The sequence below is a fragment of the Podarcis filfolensis genome (genome assembly GCF_964270895.1).
Source record: "Podarcis filfolensis genome assembly, chromosome: 14".
NCBI lineage: Eukaryota > Metazoa > Chordata > Lepidosauria > Squamata > Lacertidae > Podarcis > Podarcis filfolensis.
In genome coordinates this window covers 27,730,471-27,755,159 of record NC_139616.1, presented here as the reverse complement: position 1 = coordinate 27,755,159, position 24,689 = coordinate 27,730,471, and the positions used below count along the sequence as shown (strand labels likewise).

At 47.6% G+C, this 24,689-nt stretch overlaps 2 protein-coding genes across 2 annotated transcripts in view; one reads left to right on the top strand and one right to left on the bottom strand.

The window, feature by feature from the left end:
* Positions 1–2: 2 nt before the first annotated feature.
* On the top strand, positions 3–6,973 carry GNPTG (N-acetylglucosamine-1-phosphate transferase subunit gamma). Its single transcript, XM_083587187.1, has 11 exons — positions 3–144; positions 399–450; positions 555–622; positions 805–859; positions 944–1,027; positions 1,600–1,693; positions 2,081–2,195; positions 2,606–2,688; positions 3,760–3,891; positions 4,296–4,377; positions 4,989–6,973. The coding sequence occupies exons 1-11, from the start codon at positions 96–98 to the stop codon at positions 5,111–5,113; spliced, it is 939 nt and encodes a 312-aa protein (XP_083443313.1). The 5' UTR covers positions 3–95; the 3' UTR covers positions 5,114–6,973.
* The window catches only part of IQGAP1 (IQ motif containing GTPase activating protein 1), a 46,960-nt gene continuing 28,434 nt past the window's right edge, over positions 6,164–24,689 (bottom strand). Inside the window, exons 16-38 of the mRNA XM_083587166.1 lie at positions 24,427–24,517; positions 23,523–23,690; positions 23,129–23,274; positions 21,587–21,757; positions 20,700–20,783; positions 19,635–19,706; positions 19,368–19,437; positions 18,630–18,838; positions 17,822–17,977; positions 17,554–17,717; positions 16,583–16,807; positions 15,667–15,807; positions 15,478–15,562; positions 13,865–14,097; positions 13,057–13,189; positions 12,288–12,390; positions 11,802–11,940; positions 10,297–10,384; positions 9,857–10,069; positions 9,509–9,675; positions 9,020–9,142; positions 8,143–8,251; positions 6,164–6,494 (exon numbers count right to left, since the gene is read on the bottom strand). Of these exons, the coding sequence (XP_083443292.1) occupies positions 6,381–6,494; positions 8,143–8,251; positions 9,020–9,142; positions 9,509–9,675; positions 9,857–10,069; positions 10,297–10,384; positions 11,802–11,940; positions 12,288–12,390; positions 13,057–13,189; positions 13,865–14,097; positions 15,478–15,562; positions 15,667–15,807; positions 16,583–16,807; positions 17,554–17,717; positions 17,822–17,977; positions 18,630–18,838; positions 19,368–19,437; positions 19,635–19,706; positions 20,700–20,783; positions 21,587–21,757; positions 23,129–23,274; positions 23,523–23,690; positions 24,427–24,517 (3,204 nt within the window). The 3' untranslated portion in view covers positions 6,164–6,380. The remainder of the gene's footprint in view (positions 6,495–8,142; positions 8,252–9,019; positions 9,143–9,508; positions 9,676–9,856; positions 10,070–10,296; positions 10,385–11,801; positions 11,941–12,287; positions 12,391–13,056; positions 13,190–13,864; positions 14,098–15,477; positions 15,563–15,666; positions 15,808–16,582; positions 16,808–17,553; positions 17,718–17,821; positions 17,978–18,629; positions 18,839–19,367; positions 19,438–19,634; positions 19,707–20,699; positions 20,784–21,586; positions 21,758–23,128; positions 23,275–23,522; positions 23,691–24,426; positions 24,518–24,689) is intronic.

The following is a 24,689-nucleotide window of genomic DNA, read 5'->3' as shown; positions in this document are numbered from 1 at the left end:
CTGCAGGCACTTCCGGGTCTCGCCGGAGACCGAAGATAGCGGCCTCTGCCGGCGGTGCAAGGAGGAAGCTGGAGGAGGAAGGGACGAGGGTCGGGATGGGCGCGACGGCGTTGCTGCTGCTGCTGCTGCTCCCTCTGATGGGAGGTAGGGAGGCGCCCCCCCAGCCCCCAACCCCTCTCACCGCCCCTACTCACGCTCCCCTCCACAGCTGTCAACTTTCAGATTTGAAAATAAGGGATGAGCAGCCTCGAAAATAAGGGATCAGCAGTCTCACCTGTCCCGGGGACAGCCTACGGGATATCTGACAATCCAGGATAGCAACGGGAAACGGCGCTGGAATAAGGGAAAATCCCGCAAAAAAGGGAAGGTTGACAGTTATGCTCCCCTCTCTCTTCCAGAACTGGCCGCTGGCGGGAAGATGAAAGTCGTGGAGGAGCCCAACAGCTTCGGGTGAGCGCTTGAGGCCTTTCCCCGCCCTGTCCCCCAAGTGGGCGCCCCCCACCATGAGCGCCCCTGAGGGCTTCTCTTCCTCTCCTTGCTTCCTTCCCCACCAGGCTCAACAACCCCTTCCTGCCTCCGTCAAACCGCCTCCAGCCCAAAGTGTCCCCTTCGCCTGTGGCGGGTAAGTGGCTGGGCTGGGGCAGGGCAGGTGCCAAGGCAGGCAAGAGCCGCAGGGCTCCACAGGGCTCCACGGCCAGAGCTCCAGAGGGAGACAGGCGAGCCCTTTGAAGAGGATCTGCCACCTTCCTCTCCCTGTTGCCTATGGGCGGCCTTTATGAGCGAGCCTCCTTGTTTCTTTCCTAGGACCGGCACATCTTTTTAGGCTGGCGGGCAAGTGCTTCAGTTATGTCGAATCCATGTGAGTATCTCGTTGGGGTGTCAAATAGTGAAACTCTGTACATTGTAATAAAAGACAAACATTCAAAATGCTTTCAATATTTAGGTACAAGTATGAGTTCTGCCCCTTCCATAATGTCACCCAGCATGAGCAGACTTTCCGGTGGAATGCCTACAGTGGAATTCTCGGGTAAGCAGATTCTGACATTTGTTCCAATATTTTGTTTGTTAATGACTATTTAAAAGCTAGTATTCTAGGATCAAAAAACTGTCTGGTTTAACAGGAGAGTTAAAAGCAGCACCTTCAAATTCACTCACATTTGTGGCCCGTGCTAGTATAAAGCTGAAAACTAGGTTTCTACAGTTTTGCTACCCCAAGGATTCAAACCTTCAGAACTGCAGGATAAGTTATTACAGGGCTAAAGTCCTAGCACACAGTGCCCTTACTGTGCCTGTATTAGTCTTAAGCTGGTGCTTTCATGAAATAAATTAAGTGACTGGGTATTACTTATCCTGCAGTCGCCTAGCTGCTTAACTGCCATGTTAGATTGACACTTTTGTTTCTGGGGAACAGATGCTTCATAGCCTGACGGACAAAACAGAACCCTGCAGGCTGCATGTCAGAGTAGACTGTCAGCACCAGTTTATAGAAAAGGCCATTAACTACTGCTACCATGATTGATGGCATCAAATTCCACTTTTCCCTTTGAGGTTCTTTTAAAAAACAGATTTTTTTTTTTAACCTGTTTACTTTCCTTCTAGAATCTGGCATGAATGGGAAATTGAAAACAATACATTTGTTGGTATGTGGATGAGAGATGGAGATTCATGTGAAACCAGGAACCGGCAAACAAAGGTAAGCAGTTAGATGTACTAAAGAACAAAAATACATTTTGGCCATCTACAAACTTTCAAAGTGTTCCTTGCTTTCATCACAACACTTGTAAAAAGGGGAGAGGAGCAGACAGGCTTTGCACCGCAGAAGAATTTGTGCATTGGGCTATTTCACAGCCAAGGAATGGTATCTGAGACATTTTTCTTTACAAAACACTCAGGTAATACTGTAAGTTTCTCCTAACAATCTGATTTTGTGTTTGGGAAGAAACAGGACTACTTGGTGCTGTTAAATCTCATGACAGTGCTTGATGCTCACTGACTATTCCAGCAGAGTAAAATGGGATTTGACTTAATATGAAGCCAGCAATGGCTTTTTTTCACTTGTTCTCACTTCTCTGCTTTTCAGGTTCTTCTTGTCTGTGGAAAGAACAACAAACTGGCTCACGTGTCTGAACCAAGCACTTGTGTTTATTCTCTTACATTTGAAACTCCACTAGTTTGCCACCCACATTCTCTCTTAGGTAGGTTAAATACCTCCATTTCTGGGTGAGTGCCAGGAGACACTGCAGTGATGCCAGCTTCTACTGCAAAGGGCCCTTTCACCAGAGTCCCCATCACCAAGGTTCCACTTTTGTGATGCAGAGATAAGCAAAGAGTGATGGAGCCTCATGATGCTTCCTTTGATTTCTGAGATGTGCTTTCTCTGGCCAGATTTTCAATTTTGCTGCTACAGTGATGATGATGGTCATTTTCATTTTCATCTACTATATATTTGTACTCTTAAAATACTGTAATGAAATTTTGTATGATTCCTTAAAGAAAGGGGAGGTTTCTGTCTATGTTTAGATACTGTTGTATGCCATTTTGAATCAAGATGGTGGACTGAAACCTTCCAAAGGGTGGTGCACTGATTTTTCTTTTCTCTTTACAGTCTATCCAGCTTTGCCTGAAACCCTCCGGAGGAAGTGGGATGAAGTGGAACAGTTGCTTTATTCTGAGCTAATCACAAAACAGGTTTGCTTCTTTTCTTTGTTACATCTCTGTCCTACCTTGCTTCTGTGGAACCCTGAGAGGCACACGCAGCTATCACAGGGAGCCTCCCTTCCAGGCACACTCCAGGCCCAGCTCAGCTCAGCTTAGGCCTTCATTCAGTGCTGCTGCATCCAAAGTCTTGCCCTCGCTGTTCCCTAATTAGGGTGTGAAGGCTGCTCAGAGGAAAGGCTTTAAGGTACCGCTTCCGTATTTAACCTTGCAGTTTGTATATAGCACAGTGGGTGGGGTGGAATAAAGCAATGACATAGTTTCCCCTCAAAATTGATTTGTTTTATAGATTCTCTCTTTAAAAACAACTTGGTTTTAAATAATTTAAATTAATATATAGCTGATCCTTTAGCCTGTACTTCTAACCTCTTAAAAGTGAATATTGGTAATCTATCAAGTGTATTGGAGGATGATTCTAATAATGGACTGGAAAAAGTCCTGGACTGGCAGATAGACATTTAATATACCTGGCACTATTGAAGCTTTTTGAGGGAAAATGCTTTTTCAGGGTGGTTTGTTTTGTCTTATCTTGGGAAACAGATTTGGTTTTTTATAAACGCTTTTTCATATAGTATTTCAAGGCTTTTTAATAACGGAAATAAACAGTAACTACAGAAACAATTTAAAAATATTAGCTTGCCAGTAAAAATCTACAAAAGGGGGAGGAATACAAGAAAATCATAGTTTCAACCTCTGGAAGGCAGTATAAAAGCAAAAAAGAAAAGTAACCTAAAAGTCTGATGGGTAGCATGTTGCAGATGTTTTGCTATATTCAAGTTGTGCAAAGTTGCTACTTAATTGTAAACCAAAATTTAGTTATTAGAGTAACTACTTGAGTGTGCATGTGTTCAGGAAATACGTGGATTTCAAATGGAATACTTGATTTTCATAAATGTATTTTACCCAAGAGTCATTAAAATCCAGCTGCCCAGTGCTGACATGCTGGCTCCCAGTTCTGAGGCCAGGCTCCTGGAAAACAGGTAGAAAAGCAAATAGCAATTGGGAGGGTAAAAATAAGGCTTTATTTGATATTTTGTTTTCTAGGGATACAAGAAATGGTTGAAAGAGATATTTGAAGAAGCAGGCTTTTTAAAATTAACTGGAGAGAAAGTGAGTGAGGGAAAGAAAACAAAGCCTCAACACCTGGAATTTGATTCACTGGAAAAGTGCAATAAGGTACAGAAATTGGTGCCTGAGATGCTAGGCTGGTGCACTGCAGCCGTTGTTTATCATTCTGCATCCTCCTTCCTGTGCTGTTTCAGTGACTTGGTCTATTAAAAAAATAGGCATAGACTGAGTGGGAGGTGTGTTAGAAGTTGCTGGAATGAATAGCCCAGTGAACGTTGCCCAGTGCTTAAAAGTGCTATGGATGCGGGTAAAGAGTGGCAAGGCCCCAACTGGATTTCAAGCCTGCTATTAGAGTGGCTCTCCCAGACATAATCATTATCTTGATGACGTAAAGGGCATCTGCTTTGCTTTTGTTTTCATGGCTTCTCTATTTGGGCATTTTGTAATTTTTGAACTTTTATGTTAAATTGTTACTTGTATTTGTGGATAACCATTGCCCTCTTATTTTCTAGGAGTACAAAGAACTTTCTAAAGATCTGAAGAGGCTTACAGATTTACTTACTCAACATGGAATTTCGTATGAAACAAGCCTGAGTAAGTTGAGCAAAATTATTTCCTCCTCCCACACAACACTGATACAGTGGTACCTCAGGTTACAGACGCTTCAGGTTACAGACTCTGCTAACCCAGAAATAGTACCTCGGGTTAGAACTTTGCTTCAGGATGAGAACAAAAATCGCACGGCGGCGGCGGGAGGCCCCATTAGCTAAAGTGGTACCTCAGGTTAAGAACAGTTTCAGGTTAAGAACGGACCTCCAGAATGAATTAAGTTCTTAACCCGAGGTACCACTGAATTGGCAATCTTAGTTAACTCTTATTTGGGAATAAGTCTTGTTGAACTTGGCAGGCCCAAACATTGGCAGTGGAGGGGAGGGGAGAATGAAATAGAGGCAGTCTTTAACTTTAACTTGTTTTTACTCCTTCAACAACATAACATGTATAGCTTATAACTTAGGCTTCAAGGTGGGTGAAGTGTTGAAAGGGCTTGAGGTGGGGAAAAGCCAGGTTCAGGGTAGGGGAAATGACAGAGCATCCTTCTGAATTCATCCCAGTCCTTGGTTCTTGATTGGGTGGGAAAGCTGTAGCTGGCTTATGGGATCCATGGTCTGAGCTTGGTATAAAGTAGTTATCTTCTTGTATTCTAGATGGAAACAGAGATGATAACCATGCCACTCAGGCAGTTGTGACAGAAAAGCCAGCTCTTACTGTTGTTTCAAAGGCTGATTGGCACCTGCGTGGAGACACGGGAACATGGAATGACTCCCTCTAAGGAAAAATCCCCCTGGACAACTTGCTCAGCATTTGGGGTTTTCAAGCAATTAGAATTTAATCCACATTGTGTGATTGTACTTGGGTTATGGAACCTGTGACCCCTCAGATGAGGCTGGAGTATAGCTTCCATCTTTCAGCATAGGCCACGCTAACTGGACCTGAAGGGAGCTGGGATTGAACAAGAAGCATATGGAAAGTCACAGGCTTCCTATCCCTCTTCTGTACCCCACAGGGAAGAGCAGAAACTGTTAAATATAGGACAGTCTTTTCAGCAGGCCGGTATCTGGTAGGAGCCTCTGCTGCCAACTCAGGACTCTCTTTTGGAGTGAAGGCAAGTTGAAGTTGTGGCAGCCTTTTTGAGCTTTGTGTCTTATTGCTTCGTAACAGAGAATGCTGCAAGTGAGGGCAGCAGTCTTATGTACTGTGTGGTGTCTTGGGCCAGAAGAGGATCCATCCAATAAATTCCAGTCCTTAGAATTTTATTTAACAAAAGTGCACAGCGACCACAGTATAGGCGGAGGGACCCAATACAGGATTTATCCCAAAGGAACATTACAAATGACCAGTCAGTGTTGCAGGCATACACTATGAAGAAAACTTCAAGCAGAACTAGCCCCCTATGCTTTTTTTTACTCCTATTAATTCAGCAGGCCCCTCCACTGCTTTATGATATATTTCTGATGGTTTCTACTAGGCTGCTAAGGCAAGAAACTTAACGTACTTGATTTCTGCCGCCGCTTTCATTCATTTCAGCGGGACACTGGGCACGGAGACTGCTGCTCCATAGGCCAGATCTGTTTATCCACCTTGACAAGGCTCAAAATTGCCCATCTTGCCTTCCTACCAAGAACCACCTACTTGATCACATGAGATGGCCCACGGCCAGAGCAGAAGTGCCTCCAGCTGCTGTCTTGGTGGTTTGGTCAACTTAGTAGCCGCCATAATGCTATAGGAATATCAAACTACACTACAATAGATTGTGGGGGTAGAAGAGGAGGGAAAGTCCAAGACTTGGACTAAACACCCCCAAAGACAACAAACAAACCACTCAGGCTAATAATGGTTTAATTCTGGGTGTTGAGTACATGGGAAACAATATGCAGGAGGCGGTGCAGCCATACGTCAGGATGGGTGCAAAGATCTGGAGCCAGCCGAGGTTGGCAATGTGGGAAGAGAGCTGCTCGTTTTGGGAGCCACTGGTGGGTGAAGCAGCTCACAGAAAGAAATTCAAAGCTCCTTTTCCACAAACTTCCAAGTAACAAGAGTTACTTCCCATAGAACTTCTTGTTTAGGAGAAAAATGAGGAGATTGACATTCACTTTTGCTCGGTCAAACAACTTCATGACAGCCACACCTTCATACTGGAGCTGCAACAGATCCTGTGGGAGCCAGAGGAGGGGAGGGGAGAGAGAGAGAATAAATTCTTAGCTGTGGCTCCTAGGACACACCTGGTCAGCGTACAGAGGCTTGGCCTATAGCGTTCATACATCTTGCCCAGTTTGGACCTCGGAGATGGGAAAAATCATACCTAGCAGTCATTTCTCAAGTAGCACATGCCATCATCTTTTTGTGATGCTTAGCGGAAGGGGAAGATATCAAGCTGCTATAGTGAAGGGTTCTCTGTTTTGCATAGGGTGGGAAGGAACCTTATTCCATGCATTGATACTTCTCCAAAACTGATTTCCTCACTGGTGAAAGCATGGATGCCATCCCTGTTGGACATTCTAATTTTGTTTTCAGTAATTTAAGTGCACGTTTTTCTTTAATGCTGCCAAATAAGGGGGGGGGGGAAATGTGATTTTCCCATGTAAGAATGTGCACATGCCATTTTACTGAAATAAATTATTCTGGAAATGCCTCTGCACCAACTCTTCAACTCATTTCCAAGAAATGAGGATGGAGCACACATGAAGGACTGTGAATGTTGTGTTTGGCAGCAGATGGAAAGGGAACAGCAAGCCATGTTATGCCCCAGCAATTATACCCCAACTGCTTGATGCTTGCATACTTTCTGACAGCAGGCTAAATGGAGAATAAGTTGGCAGTGAATAGATTAAGCTTTAGGAGTTATTTTTCCTATGCAAGTTATATGCATTTGCACTGTCCACTTTGCTCCCCCATATGCTTCCCTAAGATTAGTTCAGCACATTAAAAAAGTTCTAAGAACCAAATTAGGCAAAAAAGATGAATATAACAACTAAACTCTTACTCCAATCTAGGATCAACAATTGATAATAGGACTATTCCTTAGAATCACTGCTGGAGATCTCCTTGCTCACTAATTAGGCCAAGAGGGAAAAGAGGAGGAATGAACTATTTTTTAAAAAAACAAATAAACGCTACCGCTCTGGCATTGGGCATGGCAGGCATGGAGGATGGCAAGGAGGCTTCTGTGCCCTCCAGGAACAAGTCTGGAAGACACCGTCTCCTGATCAAACAGAAGCCTATTCCCAAACTGTTTTGCAATGTCCACCTGCACTGGGGTGTGTGGGTGGGTGTGTGAAAAGGCATTTTGCTGCATCATCTGGTGCAAACAGGCAATAAACCTCCCCACCACCACCAACCCGGGGGGGGGGAGAGGAGTGGAGAGTCATTTTTAAAATCCATCTATTTATGTAAAACTGCTAGCACATTTAAATACACTTTTCATTAAGGTCTGCAGCTGGATATTATTATTATTATACAATCCAACTCAAGCGTCACCTAGGGCCCACTGGATCCCTCCCCTCAGAGTCTAAACACACAAGCAGAGCCATTCCCTGCATGACTCATTCTGGAGAAGATGGGCCAACATTTTTTCAATTAGTTCCCCAGCTTTCACTTTCTGCTTCCTTTGAAGAAGTGTGCTCCTTAATCTAATTTAGATAAACCTGGAATCCAGTCCAGGAGAATAGGTCATCATGATTTTTTGTTCAGTATCTAATATTGTCCTCTGCTTCCCCATCACAGTTTGGAGATCCTGAACGAAATCCCCCGATGCAAACTCAGTATAAGGGTGGACTGTACAGATAACATCAAGATCCATACCTGATAATGTAGAATGAACGTCTCCATCTGTACACCCATGAACTTTGCTTTTACCTCAAAGTCTCCGACTTCTTCCGTTGGGCTAATTTCAAATATCACATTTTTGAATCTATACAGTTTGGGGACAAAAAAAAATTTGCTTATTGTTTTAATGTGCCATTAGGAGTTGAAGTGAAGAATAAAGGATTATTGGATAGGAATTAAGTACTTGCACTAGAGAGCTTCAGTGTGGATTTCAGATTGGAAGAACTGAAAGCAATTGTATTTCTAGGTAAAATGAGTCCCTTACTTGACCTGTCAGTCACAACGGACTATTTCAGGGGTCAGCAACCCGCGGCTCCGGAGCCGCATGTGGCTCTTTTACACCTTTGCCGCAGCTCCGGGGCGGATACTAGCGAGGGGAGGAGGCGCATTGTGTGCCCCGACACTCCCCACTGTTTTAAATGTCGCAATAGTTTTGCGGCTCCCAGTTTTTTTTTCTTCAGTCCAAGTGGCTCTTTTTGTCTTAAAGGTTGCAGACCTCTGGACTATTTCCTTCTTCTCCCTTACCCCATCATTCCATTCTGGCATTGCCATGTCTGGGTGAGCTTAGAGATTACTTTCAGTTTTATAAGACACTTGCAAGCAAGCACTGTTTTTGATGTCTAGTCCACAGAAGCACCATGAAGTGCTTCAGAGGTCTTCTACAGCTCCCACTTTGCCTCTGACATGCCGAAAGCCCTTCCTAGGAGCCCTACTTGGATGCACACTCCTAGCAAATATTTACATACAAACACCCTAATCCATGAAAATGTTCATTTCCAATTTTATCCCAGAATGCTGCTGACTGGGTGAGACTTGCCTCTGTGCATGCTGCTGTGATAAATGACATACTCACTGACTGGCTTGCAGATCTTCAATTTCCAACAGGACTCCCTTTTCATGGAGCCGGGCTGCCGTGTATTTCAGGGAGATCTTTTTGCTCTTCTTTCCCTTCATCTCCCGTGGTTTTTTGGAAACCCTGAGGAAAAGAGGGACGGGCACCTCACTGAGAGGCATTCTCCCATTTGTAGGATTTGAGTTCTGACTTGACAAGCATTGAGGCTGACAAAGACTTGACCCAAGGCACTGAGTTTTTGCCTCTCCCTCCCCAAGGGCCACCAATACACCTGGGGGTGGAAATAACTCCCCCTGACTCCTGCTCTTCCTGCAAGCAGCTCTTTGAGAGCTAACCCCCCTTGCTCTTATGCTCTTTGTCAAGTCACCATTTTTCTTCTCTCATCACCTGGCAATTCCCCCTCTCCATTTTTTGTTTTCATGTCAGGAGGTTTCCCAATGACCCAGGGTACACCCACACAACCCCACGCCTCCGGGGGCTGCCACTCACTTGCCCTTGCTGGCCAAGTTATCCAGGCACGTTTTGATATAGCTCTTGTAGTAATCCACCTGCTCCTCGTAAAAAGTCGCCTTGGAGGTGAGGGCGTTGTGGGTCTGCTGCAACTTCACCAGCTCTGCTTTTCTCCTTTGGCGATAGCGCCGCTGATTTCGAATGTCCTAGAGTTTGGAGGGGAGAGGGGGGAAACAGGCTTACCTTCTAACTCATCCCCACCCAAGACATTCCAAGTGTGTGTGCACATGTGCATTGAGTAGCCACCCCCATCCCCAGTTGCCTTTATATGCACCTGCCAGCACAAGCCCACTGGCTGTTAGCTCAGTTTCCCTGGATGCTGCCTACCTTGGCCACATCATTGATCAGATCCTGGTATCTGTTCTTGGGGTTCACTGTCCCCAGTTCAGTCAGCTTCTTCAGGGCCGATTTTATCTTTTCCTTCTTTTCTTGAAGGCTCAGGTTGCTGTCCTCCTTGACCGCTTTGGATTTCTTCATCTTGTCAGGAGTTTTGGCATCCCGAATGGCTCGCCTCTGCATGGCTCTCTGGTGTTCGGCTTCCTGGGTGGGGATTGGGGTGTCAGAAAGGCTGTTGCAACTGGTCTGTCCTGGTACACACATTCCTGTCCCGCCACCCCAACATACACAACCAGAGGCCACTTGCTTGAGCCCTTCTCTTCTTTGGACAGTCAGTCACAGACTGCCGTTCCCCCTGGCCTGCGACACACTCTTGGAGACAGGAAGACTTTGGCGTCTGCTCCAACATGACTACACCTCCTCCCCATTACCTGTTCAGCACTGGCTGGAGTTTCCAGGATCTCAGTCAGTGTCTCTCCTGGCTGGAAGCGGATCACATCCACAATTAAGCGCTTTGTGCTGAAAAGCAAAAGGAAAGGAAGAATCAACGTGCCATCACTGAGCAAGTGCCTGTTGTCTCTTCTGCCAAATATGCACCATCAGGGAGATACTCAAAAGAGGAAGGAAATCACAGAAACACCCACCCTTGACAACTCACATCTCAGTAGCACAGAAAGCTGCAGATGTTCTTACACATAGCCTTGCCACTGTGATTTATGAACTGTGAACCTGAAGGCTGGGTTACTGTAATGCACTCTATGCAAGGCTTGTGCAGGGGTTGTAGCTACTGCAAAAGGAGGCCCACACCACTCACTGGGGTGCCACATGGAATGCTTATTTCATGTCTCCTGAAGGAGTTGCACTGGCTGCCAATTAGCCCCTGGGCTGGGTTTAAGGTTCTGGTTATGATGTCCAAAACCTCTGAAACAGCTTGGGACCAGGTGACTTGAAGGAGTGCCTTCTCCAGTACAGTCCCACTGGTTCCTTATGATTGGCTAAGGGAAGCAAGTTGCCTAATCTAGGGTTCCTCAGCATTAAGGAGAATTACAAGTGGGTTAGCCCTGCCACTAGCTGCAAGTCCTGCCTGCTGTCTTCACCACGGGCCTCAGAAGTCTGTTCATAAGATTCTAAGCTCTCCAGCAGTCTGCCTGGATAAAGAGTCCCTTGAGAAAGGGATCTTTCCAAGGAGAACTGGGCAAAGAAAACAAGAAGTCTGAACTGACACATCAGGAATGAGGAATGTACCCCAGCAGCCCTGATATTTAGTAAGTATGTGTATGAATTATTCTGGAGTGCATCAAAAGTTTGCATTCCTTATTCAGAAAGCTGTTAATCAATTTCCTCCTGGGAGTTCACACACTGAGCATGATGGCAACACTATCACTACACCCCTAGTTTCTGAACACAGGTTTTGTGGACACAGGAATTTCAAGTAATCCTTAATAAAAGTCCAGTGTGCTGCTGAATATTGCAGCAGTTGCTACGTATCAACATGTAGCAAACATGTACAAAGAGATGCGGACTTCTGTACACCTCAAATGGCTGCTAATAATCTGTGGTGGATGATCAGAACCTTGGGACAACTTTGCCATCCTTTTGAGGGCTCTCGCTCCCTCTGCCTCCTCTTTGATACATGATCATCAAATGGTGGAACCCAACATACTGAGAGCAAGAAACATTTTTAGTCATTTCACTTCCCTGAATACTTCTGTTATTTCTGGATGTTGCCATCTTTTGTGTTTTACCTAGAGAACTGTGTAGGGGATTCAGAGTGGAGAGATGCAGGCCATGAAGCTCACTGATAAGCCTTTGGCTCCCTCCAGCCAGTCAGCCTTTTCTTGAAGCCTGGGCAAATGCTTTGGTGAAATGGGACAGCCCCAGGTGCCTTGGATGTGAAAGTGAGAAAGGTTCAGGGGCTGTCATGGCCCCTACTTACTTCAGCAGAATTGTCTTGGCATCCATCTCTGCGTTCTCGTCCCCAGGAACATCAAATTTGTTAGTCAGTGTGAGTGAAACTTCTGTCTTGGCCAGCATCTCTTTACTGGCTGGATCATTCACGCTGCCAGATCCCTCTCCTTGGAGAAAAGCGGAGCACAGGAAAAGAGTGTGGTTGTTTGCTTCGCTCATTTAGTCTCTTCCCCTGTGAAAACTCATTTTTTAAGTAAGCGATTTTAAATGTGTGTGTTCCTGGGTGCCAGCTGTGTCTCTTACCTGGAGGACACTATTTAATCACCTTAGGAACAGCAATGTTGACATTGTGTCTGCATAGCTTTGGCTACAGAGGCCTCAATATGCAGGCAGGAGTAAGGCTGGTGGAGAGACATCTTAGCCCTGCTTCTGGATTGTTTGTGGCTAGTGTTTTAGCACTCAATCCATACACTTGAACTATGTTTCTCATTACTAAATCAGAAAAAAAGCTCACCTATCAGAGATTCAATGGTGGACACCTCCCCCAGGTCATCCAGAAGCTCATGAATAGGGTCATTGTGCTCAGGAGCGATGGCATCTTGATGGTCCAAAAGCAGCTAGTTTGTGAGTAACAAAGATTAGGCAGTGAGCTGATAATAATAATAATGATATTATAACAATTTATTATTTATATGCCTCCCATTTGACTGGGTTGCCCCAGACACCCTGGGCAGTTCCCAACAAGAAATAGTTAAAACACAATACAGCAGCGGTTCTCAACCTGTGGGTCGCGACCCCTTTGAGGGTTGAACAACCCTTTCACAGGGGTTGCCTAAGACCAGGTTACCCATGCTACACCATGCTTCAAGGCAAAATTTCATTTATTTGTAATTGGAAATAAATATTTCACAATATATAATTACATATTGTTTTGTGATTAATCACTATGCTTTAATTATGTTCAATTTGTAACAATGAAAATACATCCTGCATATCAGATATTTACATTACAATTCATAACAGTAGCAAAATTAGAGTTATGGAGTAGCAACAAAAACAATTTTATGGTTGGGGGTCACCACAACATGAGGAACTGTATTAAAGGGTCGTGGCATTAGGAAGGTTGAGAACCACTACAGTACAGGATGAATAATAATAATTTGTGCTTGTGATGTTTGTGATGTTTCTGTCTAGTTTCTGGTATTCTTCAGAAAAACTTTTTTTATTTATACCAAGAGAATAAAGTCTACACCATAACGGTCCTAGATGCAAAAGAATCTTACAGTGTGTGTGTTTATTATTTCTCCAATGGAAATATAGATCACTGGCTTCGTGAGGGTCACCAAGTCTGAATATTCATCAACATTGAACTTCTCTTGCAGCTCTGGGACTTCACAAGCAGCCTGGAAAAAACGCCTTCAGAAAGGCAAAAGAGAGTTAATCTAATCTGGAAAGTCCCACCCCTGCCACCCCCAACCCAGCTGGTAATGCTTTTCTGCCCCATTTTGGCCAAATAGGTCTTCACAAGCACCATATTTGTCCTCCACCAGGAGATTCTCATCTGGGGAGATTATAACACTTCACATAAGTCACTATGGTGAGCAGTCCCAAGCAGCATCCTTTAAAACTGGAATGCAACACACTGGATGATGGGAACTGGAGTCACAACAACCTTGGCTTTTAAGTTTGACCACGAAGCACACTCACCCACCCTATTTGGTGAAAGAAAAGATAAAACTAAACTTGTTCTCAAGTGAGTCTCCCCTGCTAAAAATATTTCTGCGTGCCCAATTCTCAGAAAGGAACCTTACTTCCCCAGGTGACAGAACTTTTGGGGAATCTGGTGTTGTGGCTACCTATATACAAGGGTGTATTTCAGGAGAAATTCCCAAGCAAGGTTGGACTGTGAATTTACGCCAGTCAGCCATGTCTGTGCCATGTCAGAAGGAGGCACTTTACAAGGGGGACTTTACAAGGAAATGTGTCCCTCTCCACCAGAGAAACAGATCTCCTCCTTCCTATCTCTTCTGAATAATTCACTGTCATTGGCCCCATCATTCCTTGCTGAAAGTCATTGTCACTCTACTTTACCTGAATTTCTGGTAGGACTGAGAAAGGTACTCGTTGATGATGCCTAGGTGCGCATTGTCCCCCAGGAACATCTTGTTGGATGCTGCATGCTGCAACATTTTTGCAATGGAGCCGAGGTTTCGCCGTTGGTCTGTCGTCAGCTGTCCTCCAGCTGACAGATCAATGATGTCAAAGGCATCTGGAGCCACAATGGCCGGGTTCATGTAGCGATAGTACAGAAGGTTGCCTACAATCTAGGGAAAGAGTCCTTTGTGACCTCACCTTGTCTGGAGGAAGCCACTTTCACCAATTCTGTCCCCCACCGCCAACCTGCTCAGTTGCACAAAGAGGCAGAGGGGAGGCAATAGGGCTTTAGAAAGGAAAGGAAGCCGCAGGCATTTGGGAGCAGGCAGGCAGGCAGCTGCTGTTTTCCTCACTTCGGAAGAGAATTAGCCACGTTGGGAAATGCAGCTGAGATGCGGAAAAAGCCAGGAAGAGCCAGAAACAAGGCAAGGACTTGGCAAACGGAACATCCAGCACAGACGCCCCGGGGCAGATCACTTCTCAGCTCCACTGGGTGGCTACATTAAGCAGGTGCCATTTGTCTGGTTGGAGACACGCCAGGAAAGAAAGGGAGGGAGGGTTGGCTCCCACGGAAGTGCCTTGGAGCTATAATCTTGCCTCCCCAACAGCCTCAAAAGGCAGTAGCCAAAGAAAGCCACAGGCTAGGACGTTTTCACTGCTGGACTATGGGGAATAGGCAGTGATCCATGGGCTAAGGGCTCCCAGCTCTTTCCCCAGAGATACGGAGAAGCCAGGAGTTCACAGGCCACTTTAATGAAAAAGTTGAATGGTTTCAGCTCTTTGGCTGCTCTAGCAGCTCCCCCCACCCTGAATTGTGCACTTCCATCCTGACTTTTTGCTGCTACCCTGTGGCCGCTGCAAGCTCCTCCGCCTGCTTCCCACCTAAAGGCATGCTTTAAAAAAGGAATTCACCTGCAGAGAAAGCCTAGATTCGATGCTTCAGTGTGGGAAAGCACAGAACTAGAAGAGAAGAAGAAAACAACAGCATTCAGGTCTCTTTTTTAGAAGAAGGCACAAGATGGCTCTTTATCTTTGAGAGAAACTGCCAGGCACAGGTCACGACAGTCCCCAAAACAGGGCAGACCCACTGAACGAAAAGGCCATCCTCGTGCGTTCTCTCGGGCTTTAAAGTTATATGAGAAGAGAGTGCCACTGACCATCTACCAGAGAGACATCCTTGCTCTTTTGAAAAACATTTTTTGAAGAAAAGTTTATTTGTCTACCTGAAAAGCTCTCTTTTTTTAAAAAAAGGAAAGTGGCACAGGCTGCTGCTGAGACCAAGTGTGACCACTGGCTGCAGCTCTTTAGAGAGAAGGAAGAAGCCCAGCAGAGATAGATAGATAGATAGATAGATAGATAGATAGAGAGAGAGATGCAGTAGAAGCAGCGAGTCCACCCCCTCTGCTCTCAAAGCAGCCCCCACCTCCATGCTCACCTAGGTTGCTGGAGCTGCAAATCTGATTGACAGCTGGTCTGACCAAGAGAGCGCGAAGCGAGTGTGTGTGTGTGCGTGTGCGTGTGCGCGCGTTTGAGAAACCCTGCTTCCTCACCTTCAGCAGATCATCCTCACTGGCGTCAGGAAATTTTTCGTGTAGTGAATCTTTCAAGACCTTGGCAATGAAGCGCATGCCGTAGCTGTAGAGGGAGAACAAGGCCGGGAATGAGGAAAGAGGCGGAGAGAAGCTTAGAAGGACCCTCCTCCGCCTGCATCTGCCCGAGGGGCAGCTGGGGACACTCACGGGATTTTCTCCAGGGAGCCGATGATGGCCAGCAGAAACTTGTCGGTGATGGCCCGCATGTTCTTGATGGAGGCATCCAGGCGCGTCTTGACCTCCTCGTGGGCCAGGGCTTGCTCCGGAGTGACGTCGTAAGGCAGCTTACTGTCAAGGGAAAGCCATAGGCAGGTGAGTGGTGGGAAGTGTCGGCTGGAGGGTGCTGCCGCTTGCATCCCCCTCTTAGCCCTCCAGCTTATGCTGGACAGACACAACAAACAGCACATGTGCATAAACAGCCATCTGGATCCTGCCCAGGGGGCACCTGGTGACAGATCAGCCCTATTTGAGGTGGGGGGTGGGGAGAGAGAAAGGCCCACAGGTATGGGCTCTAAGGGAGTCTTCTGTCCCAATCATCCTTCCCAAAGGATGGTGGGTGGCAGGTAGCCCAGAGGGCAAGGGGGGGACATAAGGGGTCCAGCAGGAGCTTTGGGTTTTGAGGTCTTTGCCGACATTCCTCTCCTATGACCATCTGACCCTTGATAAATGCCCCCAAAGCAGAAGGGAGGAATGAAGGAAGCAGCTTTCTATATCACTCTTTATTGAGAACATGGTGTTTTTTTTAATGGCTCTAAACCTTTTGCCAGGTTCAGCTCACCTTTGTGCCCTGGAATGACTACATGACCTTTCCTAAGGCCATGACTGTGAGGCCTCCAAGTCTAAATATTTAATCTTACGTATCAGTGAATGGAATCTATTTTTAAAACTTTTGAGGGGGGAAAGGAACTTTTCAGATACAAGCCGCCACAAAACGTGAAAATCCAAATGAGGATGTGTGCTGATTCAGGGCATGACCCACCCAACCCGGGCTTCTCTTTCTCTCCCCTGAAAAATGTCCAGACTCTTCTTGGCACCTCCTGTGAGCATGAACAGCCCCTCATACCTGGCTTCTCCGGTCTGCGACTCCATCTGGTTGACCCAGGACTTGTAGATGTCCACTGGATCAGTTTTAATATTGAGAGATTTGTCCTCCATGATCTCCTTCACAACCGGTGCCAGGATCTGCCTCAAGGTGTTCTGTCCACGAGCACCACGGTTGAAGCTCACCACCATCTTGATCACTGTGGGGTTTCCCGTCACAATCTCTTGCAGCTGATCCACCTTTGATCTGGAAGAAGGCGAGAAAGGCTTGCTGGAAACACATGTGGATGAAAACCAGCTTACTTTCCCAGCAGAAGATGCTGGTACCCAAGCCCAGAGGGTGGCCTTCCAATTTTCATACTTCTCTTTCATACATTCCTGTTGTTGTTGTTGTTGTTGTCATCCTCAGGTTTTCAGATCCAGCTTTTGTTTGCAGGTTGCTTCAGAACCTTCAACCAGGAGGAGTTTCCTCCCTGTCTCTCCTATTAGTCAATGGCCGGCCAGCCTCCCACCAAGAGGGAAGCACAAGTACCTCTGTCTATCTATCTATAGCCAATTTATATACTACCCTTCATCACAAAATCTCAGGGTGGTGCACTTATTCCAATGTGAAAGGGCCCCCCACACCACTATAACTGAGAATGCAAAGTCAGGGGGAAAGCAATTTTTTTCTTTCTGAGTATTTCAATTTAATAGTTTAAATAGCTTCATTGCTCCTCCCCTTACAACCACATGTGAGCATTTACTGCTGACCACATGGCAAACTCATGCCTGGCCTTCCAACTTGGGAGCCAAAGTGACAGCAGGAACCAGAAGCCCAAAGAAAGCTGCCCTCTGTGACAGGTATCTGGGCTCCACAACTCCCCATGGTAGCCAAGGGCTGCACTTCTACTAAAAAAATGAGAGCCCAAAGCGCGGTGAACAGGTGTAGCCTAACAGCTGTCTTTACTCCCCAGGCAGCCCCTGAGAGTTAAAGGCTCCCGACCCACGTACTTGATCTCCTCCTGCAGTGCAGTCTTGAAGAGGCGCAGCAACAGGTACTCCTCCCGCTGATTGGAGGCGTAGTTGTACAGCGTGAAGATGACAGAGTCCATGAATTTTGTGGATTTGTTCTGGGGCATTTGGAAAATCAGCTTAGCCAGGTAAGTGGGGTTAGTCTGCAGCGAAACAAGGAGGGGATCATGGAGAGCAGTTCACAGAGAGAAGAGAAGGAGAGAAGACAAAGGGTCACTTCCCGCTACAGCTCTTCCTCTCTCCTCACCTGCAGCAAGTAGAAGAGGTGCTGATAGGCCTCCAGCTTCTCCCGCTTCTCTTTGCTCAGAGCCTTCAAGCCTCCCCTTTGCTTGTTCAACATCATCATGTCCGAGAGCTGCTCCTTATTCTTCTTGGTAAGCTTCTTGCTGTGAGACACGACATCCTGCAACGAGGAGGGAAGGGCAGAGGGGAACTCAGAGCCTGTGCTTAGCAACCCATCCTTTCCCTGGGACCCTGGCCTCGTCTCCTGCCGCTGACTCTCCAGGTGGGAGGTCGGGGTTGGCCACGAGAATGAACATTTGATCCAAGAGTAGACTTTGGCAGACTTGGAAATACTGGCTAGCACCCTTCTGGCCCTCAAATCCAAGTTTTCCTTACCTGCTGAGCAGTATCAGTAGATCTATCAATCACTGAAATGGAAATATTGGGACAGAAAAAGAACAAAGATGCTTACCAAATCTACATAAGGCAATAGCCGAATTGGGGGATTTGGATATCCCTTGAATTGTTCGGGGCCTCTTATCTTCGCAGATACACAACCCACCATATTCAGAGACACAGGCTACCCCCGACCGTCACATTATGTGGATGTGGCCATCTTTCTCATCAGCCATAGGACAACTGACGGATAATTGATCTGGTCTGGCAGGGAAATTATTGACGAGAGGGAAACTGTTGCTTTATGAGCTCTAACAAACACCTTCAGTGGCTGCTAACAAACACCTTCAGAACCCGCCATACACAACTGTGTCCTTGTTGCTTGAGGAGAACTTGGCAAGGGGGGTTGCTCCCCTCCCAGACAGCGGGGACTATACCTGCAGCGTGATTTTGTTCTTCACCAGCAAGCCAATTTTTATGTCCATGAGGTTGAGGTCATTCTCCAGCTGCTGATTGGAGCGGATCAAGGTCACGACCTCCTCACGCAGCTTCATCACGTCCAGTTCCTCTTGGAAATCTTGATCGCTCTGATCCAGCAAGTGCACAAACTTCCGGACAACCGCCATCGGGGGGTCTTCAGCATTGACTGTGGAGGGAAAGACGCCAGCCAAGGAATGGTGACAAATGCTGATGGCACAAAAGGAGCAGGCCTTTCATTTATTTTCATGAGAGAATCGCTCTTTCTTGTGTACATAAGAAGCAGACAGACTGAAAGGAAAGAACCCAAACCCCTCCATTTTGCCCCGTGTTGAAGGGGAGGGAGGGAGTGGGGAGGTCCAAGGAGCCAAGGCAGGCTCTCAGCAGAAACAGGACAGGCAAGTGAAGCAATCCACTTCTTAATAAGCTTTGGCGAGGTCACATGCCAAACCCACTTCCATGACCAAAATAGCCAGGGCCAAATATTGCCATGGTTACCTCACAATGCCAGTTAGAGAGAAAAAGGTGGTCCATCAGCTTCCACTGAGTGGCTTTGTCCCCTTATGTCCCCTGTGGGACAACTGGATTGTAGGAAACCAATGAAAAATGGCAGCCTTCCTGCTTGCCACAACAGTCCCTCCTTGGGCAGTTTCAGGACATGACTAGCTGCGTGGGCCTCCCTTCCTGGCAATACTCACTCAGCGTCTTGTAGTCATCGCGAGCTTTATTGGCACGGATGAAAGCCTGGATCTTCACAATGTCATTGATCTAGCCAAGAGACAAAAGCAAGCCCTTTGCCATCCTGTGCTTTCATCTACGCCCCTCCACCCCTGGATGTCACTGCACTGCAACCTCCACGATCATCATCATGACTGACATCACCACCATCCATTGGCCCTGCTGGTCACCAGGGCTGATGGGAGGGAATCCAGCAATCCCAGGTGCCCCACCTGTAATGCACTTACATGATCCCGGAAGTACTGCAGCCGACCTCGGTACCGTTTCCGGGCCTGGTACATCCTGGTCATGGCTTGAATCTGTGGAAGATGGAAAAAATTGAAAATGGGTCTTGCACTAAGCTGAGTGGGGGGGGGGGAGAGGAGGGAGAATGGGGGCTCTGGGACCTCCTGCTTTCTGGTAGAGAAGGGTAGGTGGAGCCCCTGGCTTTGTATCCTCATCCTGGTTGCACATGGGTCAGATGAAGCCCCCTCCTTTGCTCTCCTTACATTGCCAGGTAAGGTGACAATCCATGGCTGAGCTTTCCAATCTTGGCTGAAGCACATCATGCACCAAGAGACGCCTTGCATGGGTGTGAGGTGGGAAAGGAGGCTTCAGAGCAGGTGGCCTAGTCATTTGCTAGGAGGTTACTGTGGACACATTTGGGAAGGAGTCGGCCTGGGTAGTGCTTGGCCCTACGGAGGGGATGTTGTTTTTGTTTTGCCTGCAGGCACCATGGCAGTGAGGAAGAGGGAAGCAGATGGCCGAAAGAGGAACAGGACCTTCTTTTCCTTTCCTTTTTTTTGCGGGGGGTGGGGGAGAGTGAGAGGTTAACTGAGAGAGGCAAAGCAAGTAGAAGAAGATCAGGCAAAAGGGGATCAGGGCAGACAACCACTGCCGGCCTTTTTCCGGAAGAGAGATGGGAATATTGCTGGCCTCTTGTGAGAGGGTGGGGAAGCGAAGCAAGCACAGCCAAAGAGGAGGGGGCATGGCTTGGGGCTTGGTGGAAAGGCCCAGAAGGCTGGATGAGACCCATGGGCCAGAGGATCTCATATCAGGTCTGTCTGAAAGCAGAGGTTGCCAACTCTTTGGGGCTAGTGGGCACACGGGAATTTTGTGGGTGCTGGTTACAAAATGGCTGCTTCGAGGCATGGCCTAACATAAAATGGCCGCCACATCTAAAAGAGTGTGGGAAATTGTTGTCAAGCATAAATATGTATAAGGGGTTAAGACCAGCCATCCTGGAAAGACAGAGTAGGGGTGGGGTGGGGTGAGCTCCAATTCCAAAGTGCCTGACCTAGAAAGATAATTACCTTCACCGCTTCGTCCTTGTGGGCCTCCAAGTACTTCAGGCGGTCTTGATAGGCCTTTCGCTGCTTGTAGCCACGCCACTGAGACTGAAACCAAACCCAACACCAGGTTAGAGGCCTCCTTTGCCTGACTGCAACATCTCCTGTATGCTTCTACACCCCCCCACTTCCCTCCAGTCTGCACCCCACAACTGATCACAGCTGGGGACAGCCACTGCTTCTCTTTGCTCAGCTGCTGGACCAAAAGCAGCCTCTATTAAAAGCCAAACCACCTCAAAACGAGGGACTCTGATGGTGTGGCACCATAATGAGCAGCAAACAGGATCTGGGCTTTCAGCAACATGGCCAGCTCTCTCCAAAAAGCCTCTCTCACCCAGATTTGAAAACAAGGAACCAAAATATCCACCACCCTTGCAACAAATCCCCCGGGGGAGCTTAAAGCTTAAACAAGCTCACTCCCCTACCCCAGCAGGAAAGACCAAGAAACTCTTCCAAGCCAATGCTGGACTGTTCTCTTGCATGACTTGGTTGGGGCGAAAGAAGCAGGGACTTAGTGGGGCTGCATGGCCCTTTGCTTAGCTGCCCATCACTCTGGCACCAGAACTGGGCTCCTCAAATTCTCCACAGCCGTGAGGTACAGCCTGCGGAATATGGTATCCCCAGCCAGCAACCGCAAACAACAGAATGAGAACAAAAGGGTTGACTGTGGGCACCTTGAAGAAGCCCAGCCAACAGACCAAAGGAAGCTTTGCCAAGTGGGTACCGCCACACACCAGCCACATTACACATCCCTGACCCAGAGTTCCCCACCCTCAATGCCCACCCCCAGCAGCTCTTTGGTTTCTCTCCCCAAGTTCTCCCTGCCCTCCCACCACCAGTTCCCCCTGTACCTGGATGCAGGTGATGGCAGGAACTTGCTTCTTCAAGAAACGCATCCGGCCACTGAACTCCTGGCGGACAAGGTAGCCGCGGCAACAGGCCTGCAGCCTGGTAATCAGGTTCTCGTTGGCCAGCCAGAGCTGCTCTCGGTTGTACGCGGCGGTGACAGCAGAGATGGAGCTCTAGATCCCCATTGGCCCGGGGAAAGGCAGCGGGGGGGGGGGGAGGAAAAAGGCTGCACTCAGCACCTGGCCAAAAGGCAACCAATACCCATCCCTGCCCCAGAGGCAGGTCCCTCAATTCAGGGTGACCCAAGAGAACGGCCTTCATGGTGGAAGGAGTTGCTGCCTCTGATGGGCTGTCAGGTGCTCCCTGCATCACCTCAGGGAGTGCTTATTCACTCTACCTTCAGGGACCTTTACTTTGCCTTTGCTGCCCTTTTGCCACTGTGTAGGGGTACTAAAAGGTAAAGGAACCCCTGACTATTAGGTCCAGTCGTGACCGACTCTGGGGTTGCGACACTCATCTCGCTTTATTGGCCAAGGGAGCCGGCGTACAGCTTCTGGATCATGTGGCCAGCATGACTAAGCCGCTTCTGGCGAACCAGAGCAGCGCACGGAAACACCGTTTACCTTCCCGCCAGAGCGGTACCTACTTATCTACTTGCACTTTGATGTGCTTTCGAACTGCTAGGTTGGCAGGAGTACGGACCGAGCAATGGGAACTCACCCCGTCGCAGGGATTCGAACCACCAACCTTCTGATCGGCAAGTCCTAGGCTCTGTGGTTTAACCCACAGCGCCTCCCGCGTCCCTTGTGTAGGGGTACTACCAGGTTTTAGTGTCATTTTAATATTTTGCTGATATAATTGTATTTTATGGTTTTTATCTGGAACGTAAACCATTATTATTATTATTAATTAATAATTAATAATAATAATAATAATAATAATAATAATAATGAAGCACCTGAAGTTTATGCCATAATACATTTCTTAGTGTTTAAGGTACTACGAGGCTATTCTTTTTGCTGCAACTATCTCATATAGCTACTACCTTACAATTTTCCAGGCATTGTACCAAGATTAGAAAAGCAGGCTGTGCCCACAGGCTTACAATCTAATAGACTTGGCACAAAAGGAAAGTGGGATTGGGAGGGAGGAGGGAAAGCAGCAAACTTAAGACCCATTGCTAAAGTTACGTAATAGCTTTTATAATGAGCAGCTGGAAGGGAGGGGAAGAACCAAATGGCAGGTGGTATTCCTGCCAAGTCAAGGAAGTGGGTCCCACTTCTCCACTCCTATCATAGTTCTGTTTTAAAGAAATAGCGAGAAAAAATCTTGCAGCAGAAGCACCCAAACTGCCCCCTGAAGTCATAAAGGGCCTTGCACATGTCAGTGACTGAGCAAAGGAAATCAAGGATCACTTGAGAGGGGGCAAAACAAACCTGATACCCTGTGATGACACCCCTCCCTTGCACTGACCAGGTCAAGAGGCACTTGGCCCTGATTTGGTGGTGCTGAGGACTAGAGGAGGTGGCACATGCTCAACATACCTGGATATCCTCCCGGGAGAGCTGTGTGTTATTTGGCACAAATCCTCCCTGGGGCTCTTCCCAGCTTCCTTCTTTGGTCCTCAGGTTATGGTAATAATGGTAGCCTCCCTTCACCCAGTGCTTCACCCACTCACTGCCGTTGTCTCCTGGAAGAAATGGGATGTCGTGGGGAGGGGGACAAAGAAGCCCTTTTTCTCTGCCTCCGTGAGGAGGAACCGTGGGGCTCTGTGGTACAATGTGTGCAGACACTGCCAGGTAGGAGCAGAGCGGGGAGAGGAGGCAAAGCTGGCCTGGATGGCCAAAGACAGCCTAGCTGTCAACACAGCCTCTCCCCTCCGCCAGTCCAGGCCCATGCAGACCACAGCCCCCATTCCTCTCCAGCCCCCGCCTTCACCTGCTGCCAGTTTCGTCCTCTTGACTTCCGCCAGCTCCTGCTGGTACGTGTCTGCACACTCTGGGGTCACGCCATACAGCCCTACGTCAGCTGAACGCAGGCAGCCCAGGGTTACCCCAACATCTCCTTGGTCCACTGCCTCGTTGATGGCCAGGATCCCTACGGCAACTGAGATAAAAGCAAGAGAAGCCCTTGCGACCTCTGCAGAGACACGGGCCAAAACGCAGGGAGAGGGTGGAGGGGAGTCTGAGCAACCACAAAAATAAACGTCTCCACCTCCATCGTTCTGCCCGGACACTGAGGTCCAGCGCCGAGGGCCTTCTGGCGGTTCCCTCGCTGCGAGAAGCCAAGTTACAGGAAACCAGGCAGAGAGCCTTCTCGGTAGTGGCACCCGCCCTGTAGAATGCCCTCCCACCAGATGTCAAAGAGAAAAATAACTACCAAACTTTTAGAAGACATCTGAAGGCAGCCCTGTTTAGGGAAGCTTTTAATGTTTGATGTATTACTGTATTTTAATATTTGGTTGGAAGGTGCCCAGAGTGGCTGCGGAAGCCCAGCCAGATGGGCGGGGTATAAATAATAAATTATTATTATTATTATTATTAAACACCACAGTGAACACTGGCCATTTTACAAGGAGATCTCAGGCTACTGACTTAGACTTGCAACCTCCCAAGAGACGAAACAGAGACATCCTTGATCCCTAGGGCTAAAATGACCCTAATGCCAGTTGGGTATTAGGAAGCAGGCTTCTGGGAAGTGTAACCAAGAGAAATGCCAGTGTCCAAACAAACAGAACCTGCTTCCCACTCCACTGGCATGGTTGCATCTTTAAATGGGAACAGAGATTGGCAGCTCCCCCCCCCAAAAAAAAACCCGCTGAAAAGACGACAGGGAGACTCACAGCGCTGGGCTTCCTCTGTGTCCCTGTTTGACTGGAGAACACCCCCCTGGATTTCATCCAGCCAGAGGACAGCTGTTTCATCCCGAGTTTCCTGAAAGCAAAGCAAAGCAAGGTTCATCCCCAGCAGAGAAACTGAAGCCAAACAGAAGAGAGGATGTCATACCGAGGGGAGGGGCAAAAGGCCTACTTTGCCTCTCAATCTTCCCAGCCCACTCCAGTCTCAGCCAGTCCAATTTTGACATGCTAGATGACTGGCGTGCAAA

Excerpts from the sequence above, each read along its gene's own strand:
- GNPTG (XM_083587187.1), top strand. The coding sequence starts at position 96 with ATGGGCGCGACGGCGTTGCTGCTGCTGCTGCTGCTCCCTCTGATGGGA. Across the intron at positions 1,694-2,080 it reads CCAGGAACCGGCAAACAAAG|GTTCTTCTTGTCTGTGGAAA; the intron begins GTAAGCAGTTAG and ends TCTGCTTTTCAG. Across the intron at positions 4,378-4,988 it reads TTCGTATGAAACAAGCCTGA|ATGGAAACAGAGATGATAAC; the intron begins GTAAGTTGAGCA and ends CTTGTATTCTAG.